This window comes from Thecamonas trahens (genome assembly GCF_000142905.1).
Source record: "Thecamonas trahens ATCC 50062 unplaced genomic scaffold supercont1.19, whole genome shotgun sequence".
Classification (NCBI taxonomy): domain Eukaryota; order Apusomonadida; family Apusomonadidae; genus Thecamonas; species Thecamonas trahens.
The window spans coordinates 31,712-37,499 of NW_013657661.1; the positions used below are offsets into that span (position 1 = coordinate 31,712).

Genomic DNA, 5,788 nt, shown 5'->3' on the forward strand with positions numbered 1-5,788 from the left:
CGGCGGCGGGGAAGGAGGAGGCGGCGGCGATGGTGGAGGCGGTGGTGGCGGGGGACTCGGCGGTGGCGGAGGACTCGGCGGCGGAGGAGGACTCGGCGGCGGAGGAGGACTCGGCGGCGGAGGAGGACTCGGCGGCGGAGGAGGACTCGGCGGCGGAGGAGGACTCGGCGGTGGCGGCGGCGGCGACGGCACGACAAACTCACAGATGGCCACCCAAACATGACCAGAGTCCTTGTTCGAGGCCGGTCCCGAAAAGATCATATCCGGACATCCCGCACCGTTGATGTCACCTGTAGACATTGCGTAGCCGAGCTCTGCGCCAATCGAGACGGCCGACTGGAGCGCGGGGTTGGCCGAGTACGAGATGCGGGTAAAGGCTTCGACAGCAATTGACGACGGGCCACTGTTGAGGAGAAGGACCGCGAGCATGCCGTAGTTGGGCCCGATCTCTTCGGCGCCGGGTGCTCCAAGCGCAAGATCGACGCATCCGTCAGCATTGATGTCCGCGAGCATCACGCCGGTCCCGATCTGTGAGAGCGAGCCAAGAGCAGGCGTAGGCGTCCAGCCTAGGGCGCCTTCTTCGACAATGGTCATACCTGTGATAGCCATAAGCGTCCAGTCCATGTCGACGAGGAAAACCCGTCCGCGCGCCGAGTCGTACAACGGCGCACCGACCGCAAGGAGCGGCGAGCCCGTCCCGCGCACATCGCCGGCGGCTATGGCAGAGCCAAAGCCCGAGCCAAGCGTCACCGGTGCCATACCCGATTGCGAATGGTCAAAAAGCGTAAAGGCAGTGACCGAGCCGTCGACGCGCGAGAGCGTGGCAATGAGAATCGAGCCATAGATCTGCGTCGTAATCCGATCCTGGCCCGAGGCCAGCCCGATGCCCACAAGCGCGTGCGTTGCGTAGTTGATAGTACTCACGCCCTTGATAGTAGCCAGGCCCGAGCCGAACAGCTCGCCGGCCACAAGCGTAGTGAGTCCCAGCCCGACCCCGTTCTCGATGGTGGTCACCGATGAGACACCAGCGTCGGTGGTGAGGAAGATGATGATGACCTTGCCCGTCGCACCAAGGACCGGAGCACCCACAAGCAAATCAGGGACCGAGTCGCCGTTGAGATCGCCGGCTCCGCCCACGGATGTGCCAAACTGGCCAGCCTGAGTCGAGAGCATGGTTGTCAGGGCGGAAGTGGCTTTTGAAAGAACAGACGTCGAGTTGGCCGAGCCGTCTTGGTTGAGCATGACAATGGTGACCGAACCGTCCGAGAGGTCAGCCAGCGGTGAGCCAAAGGCGGCATCACCGGTACCATCTCCATCAACATCCCCAATGAGTGCAACAGAGGTGCCAGAACGGGATGCCGTGGGGTAGGCCACTGTCGTGTTGTCCCAGTCGACAATCTCATCGAAAACAACTTGGCCTGTTCCGCAACTTGCCGCCAACTGGGCGAGGCCCACGAGCACAATCGCAGCTATCGCCATGCCAACAGGGGGCGGACAGGCATCATTGCTAACAATACTGATTTGGTAACGTGGGAAGGGGGGGGAGGGGGGGTCGGAGCTGACAAGAGAAAGCTGTTGCACCTACTCTACCGGTGATTGCTGGCCGAATGCGAGGTGGCCTGTCTGGCCTCATTGTGGTCCGCACCCGCAAGCGTTTGACACAACACGATGGAGCTGTCTTCTTACCTGCCACAACGTCAAACACACACACATACACACACACACACACATACACATACACATACAGTCACATACACACACGCTCTCTCTTTCTCTCTCTCCTGTGTTCGCATCACCATCATACCTACCCTCGCGATGACAACAACCACATGTTTGTCAGAGTCGGCAGCTCAAGAAGGAAATATTTTCCCCCCCCCACCCCCCACCCCCCACCCCCCACCCACCCGCCGTCATGGCGACCCACGTCATTGTCTGCTGGGAACACCGACTGTGGCGACGAACCCAGCCGGTGGACCAAGGCGAAGGCGACCAAGGCGAAGGAACGGGTGTATCTGGCATACTTGACTCTGCCAGCAAGGCAAACACACACACACACACACACACACACACACACACACACATACACACATACACACATACACATACACATACACATACACATCCTCTCTTTCTACTTACGACAAGAGTGGTCGCGATGAAGCTGCGGGCAAGTCACGCAAGCAGCAACCGCGAGGAGAGTGTGTCTGGTCATGCTGGTGGTGGCGTCGCCCTTGCTGGTGTTCCTGGTGGTCAGGGTGGAGCTCTGGCTGCGCCTGCTGCACTCGCTCCTTCTCATTATGGTGGACTTCCTTCTTCGAGTATCATAAGCTCTAGTGCTGAACATGCTGCTGCTGCTGGTGGTGCTGGGGGTGCTGCTGCTGCTACTCTTCCGTTTTCTGTGCCCTTTGATGGCGGCGAGTCCGGCCTGCCTCGCTCGCCCTCGCTCTCGCATGGAAGTGGCTCAAGCATGGTCTTTGCTGCTGATGGTCGTGCCGGCATGGCTGGTGTCGGCATGGGTGGTGGTGGTGGTGGTGGTGGTGGCGGTGGTGGTGGGAATGGTCCGGTGGGTGGATCTGGATTTGCCATGGGCATGCTGAAGAAGAACCCGGGCCTAGCCATGGCCCTTGCCGTTGCTGTCTTTCTCGCCGTCGGCTACTTTGTTGCATCGTCGGACTACACCCAGCGTGGTGGCGCCTACGTTGCTGTCAACCAAGAGCTTACTACCTCGGGATTGGGCTCGTCCGGCGATAGCTCGTCGTCGGGCGATAGCGACGACAACACCCCAGCAGCAACGCCAAAGTCACGCCGGCGTCGCCCGCCTCCTCCGAGTCCGAAACTAACCCTCGCTCCGACCCCGACCCCGACTCCGACTCCTACTCCGACTCCGGCCCCGACCCCGGCCCCGACCCCGGCCCCGACCCCGGCCCCGACCCCGACCACGGTGTCTCCCCCCTTCTCATCCTCCGGCGACGGCAAGATGTCGGCCTCGTCCGGCGACGGCAAGATGTCGACCACATCCGGCGACGGCAAGATGCCGGCCTCGTCTGGCGACAGCAAGATGTCGGCCTCGTCCGGCGACGGCAAGATGTCGGCCTCGTCCGGCGACGGCAAGATGTCGGCCTCGTCCGGCGACGGCAAGATGTCGGCCTCGTCCGGCGACGGCAAGATGTCGACCACATCCGGCGACGGCAAGATGTCGGCCTCGTCTGGCGACAGCAAGATGTCGGCCTCGTCCGGCGACAGCAGATGTCGGCCTCGTCCGGCGACAGCAAGATGTCGGCCTCGTCCGGCGACGGCAAGATGTCGACCACAACCGGCGACGGCAAGATGTCGACCACATCCGGCGACGGCAAGATGTCGGCCTCGTCCGGCGACGGCAAGATGTCGGCCTCGTCCGGCGACGGCAAGATGCCGGCCTCGTCCGGCGACGGCAAGATGCCGGCCTCGTCCGGCGACGGCAAGATGCCGGCCTCGTCCGGCGACGGCAAGATGTCGACTACATCCGCCTCCTCATCCGGCTCGGGATCATCCGGCTCCAAGACGCCTTCACCGACAAAGGCCCGGCGTCGCCGATCTCCGAAGACAAGCTCATTGCGCCGCACGGCGGAAGCCTAGTCCAGCTCATTCCGGCCGACGAGGACGAGCGTGAGGCTATCAAGGACGAGGCCTCGGCACTACCGTCGTACACTCTCACCGAGCGCCAGCTGTGTGACATTGAGATGCTGCTCTCGGGTGCGTTCTCGCCGCTCGACGGATTCATGGACCAGAAGACGTATAAGAGTGTTATCCGTAGCATGCGTCTGCCGTCGGGCGAGCTCTGGCCGATGCCGATCACGCTCGACGTGACCGATGCTGACCTGGAGTTTATGACACCCGGTGCCTCTGTCGCGCTCCGTGACAAGTACTACAACCTCATTGCCATCCTTGACGTGCCCAATGGCAAGAACGCGATTTTCAAGCCGCAGCTCGCACTCGAGTCGGCCAATGTCTTTGGCACCAGCGACAGCTCGCACCCGGCCGTGCATTACCTTATGAACGTGGCCGGCAACCACCTGGTGTCCGGCAAGCTCCGCGGGTACCAGCTCCCGCCACACTACGACTACCGCGAGCTCCGGCGGACGCCCGCCGAGACCCGCGCCTTGTTTGCGAGCCTCGGTCAGGCCGACGTTGTCGCGTTCCAGACCCGTAACCCGATGCACCGGGCGCACATCGAGCTGACGCTCCGGGCCTCGGCCGATGTGGCTGGGCATCTGCTCATCCAGCCGGCAGTTGGGATGACCAAGCCCGGAGACATCCCGTACTCGACCCGCGTCAAGTGCTACAAGATCATTGTCGATCCCGAGAAGGGCATCTACGCTCCAGGCTCGGTCACTCTCTCGCTCATGCCGCTCGCCATGCGCATGGCTGGCCCGCGCGAGGCGCTCTGGCACGCCATCGTCCGCAAGAACTACGGCGCTTCACACTTTATCGTCGGCCGCGACCACGCAGGGTGCAAATCCGCTGACGGCAGCGACTTTTACGGCCCGTTTGCCGCCCAGGAGCTTGTCGAAAGCCACGCCGACGAGCTCGGTATGACCTTCAAGACCTACCCCAAGATGGTGTATGATACCTCGCGCGACGGCTACTTTCCGGTCGACGACGTGCCTGCCAAGAACGCGCTCTCCATCTCGGGCACCAGATTCCGGGCCATGTTGGCGTCTGGCGAGCCCATCGAGCCGTGGTTCTCGGACCCGGACGTCATCGAAGTCCTGCGCCTCGAGTACCCGCCGATGTCGCGCCGCGGCTTTGTTCTCTTCTTCACCGGCCTCTCCGGCTCGGGCAAGACCACCGTTGCCCACGCCCTTCTCCCCACGCTCGAGCAGTACCCCGGCCGCCACTACACCCTCCTCGACGGCGACGTCGTCCGCACTTACCTCTCGTCGGAGCTCTCGTTCTCGCGCCACGACCGCGACCTCAACATTGCCCGCCTCGGCTTTGTTGCCTCGGAAATCGCCAAGAACGGCGGCGCCGCCATCATCTCCGCCATCGCGCCCTACGCCGAGGCCCGCGCCGAGGCTCGTGCCATCGTCGAGGCCGCAGGCGGCGTCTTTGTCGAGATTTGGCAGTCGACCTCGGTCGAGGTCTGTGCTGAGCGCGACGTTAAGGGCCTCTACAAAAAGGCCAAAGACGACCCCGACTTTGAGCTCACCGGCGTCCACCCGAACGCGCCGTACCACGAGCCGGAAACCCGGACATCGTCATTGACGGTGGCGTCCTCACTGTTCCCGACGCTGTCAACGAGATCATCGACTACCTCCTCGACTCTGGCTTGCTCCTTGCCACAGACGCCTCTGATGACAATGACCAGCAGGCTGATCACGCTGCCAATGACGAACACGACGCCTCCACCGGCAGTGATGACCTTGACGAGGCAGACTCGGCCAACACTGCTAGGACGGCCAAGTCGACCAAGTCGACCAAGTCGACCAAGTCGACCAACACCAGTCCCAAGGCCAAGCGCAAGCCTGGCCATTAATCGCCCCCGCCTCCCTCCCCCCCCCCCCCCCCCTTCCTCCCCCCCTCACGCTCCACCACCGCCAACCCACGAGGCGAGTCGCCGCAGCACCACCACCACCTTTCTCCTCTCTTTACAAAAGCAATCAAATCAGGTCACAATGTCCGCCACAAACGACCGCTACATGACCGACATGTCGAGCGAGTTCAACATTCGCATGGTACGCATGCGTGGCTGTAGCAGGAGGATGGGAGGGGGGGGGGGGGGGGGGAGGGGGCGAGGGGACACTCCATG

General features: G+C 62.8%; 3 protein-coding genes across 3 annotated transcripts in view; 2 read left to right on the forward strand and 1 right to left on the reverse strand.

The window, feature by feature from the left end:
• Window positions 1-257: 257 nt before the first annotated feature.
• Window positions 258-1,929, reverse strand: AMSG_04798 (uncharacterized protein; the record flags this gene model as incomplete). Its single annotated transcript, XM_013903018.1, has 3 exons — window positions 258-290; window positions 331-1,469; window positions 1,905-1,929. 3 exons carry the CDS (start codon window positions 1,927-1,929, stop codon window positions 258-260), a joined length of 1,197 nt encoding a protein of 398 aa, XP_013758472.1.
• Window positions 1,930-2,055: 126 nt separating this feature from the next.
• Window positions 2,056-5,515, forward strand: AMSG_04799 (sulfate adenylyltransferase; the record flags this gene model as incomplete). Its single annotated transcript, XM_013903019.1, has 4 exons — window positions 2,056-3,231; window positions 3,270-3,565; window positions 3,616-5,246; window positions 5,282-5,515. The coding sequence occupies exons 1-4, from the start codon at window positions 2,156-2,158 to the stop codon at window positions 5,513-5,515; spliced, it is 3,237 nt and encodes a 1,078-aa protein (XP_013758473.1). The 5' UTR covers window positions 2,056-2,155.
• A 105-nt stretch (window positions 5,516-5,620) lies between these two features.
• The window catches only part of AMSG_04800 (long-chain-fatty-acid-CoA ligase ACSBG2), a 2,819-nt gene continuing 2,651 nt past the window's right edge, over window positions 5,621-5,788 (forward strand). Inside the window, exon 1 of the mRNA XM_013903020.1 lies at window positions 5,621-5,714. Within this exon, the coding sequence (XP_013758474.1) occupies window positions 5,655-5,714 (60 nt within the window). The 5' untranslated portion in view covers window positions 5,621-5,654. The remainder of the gene's footprint in view (window positions 5,715-5,788) is intronic.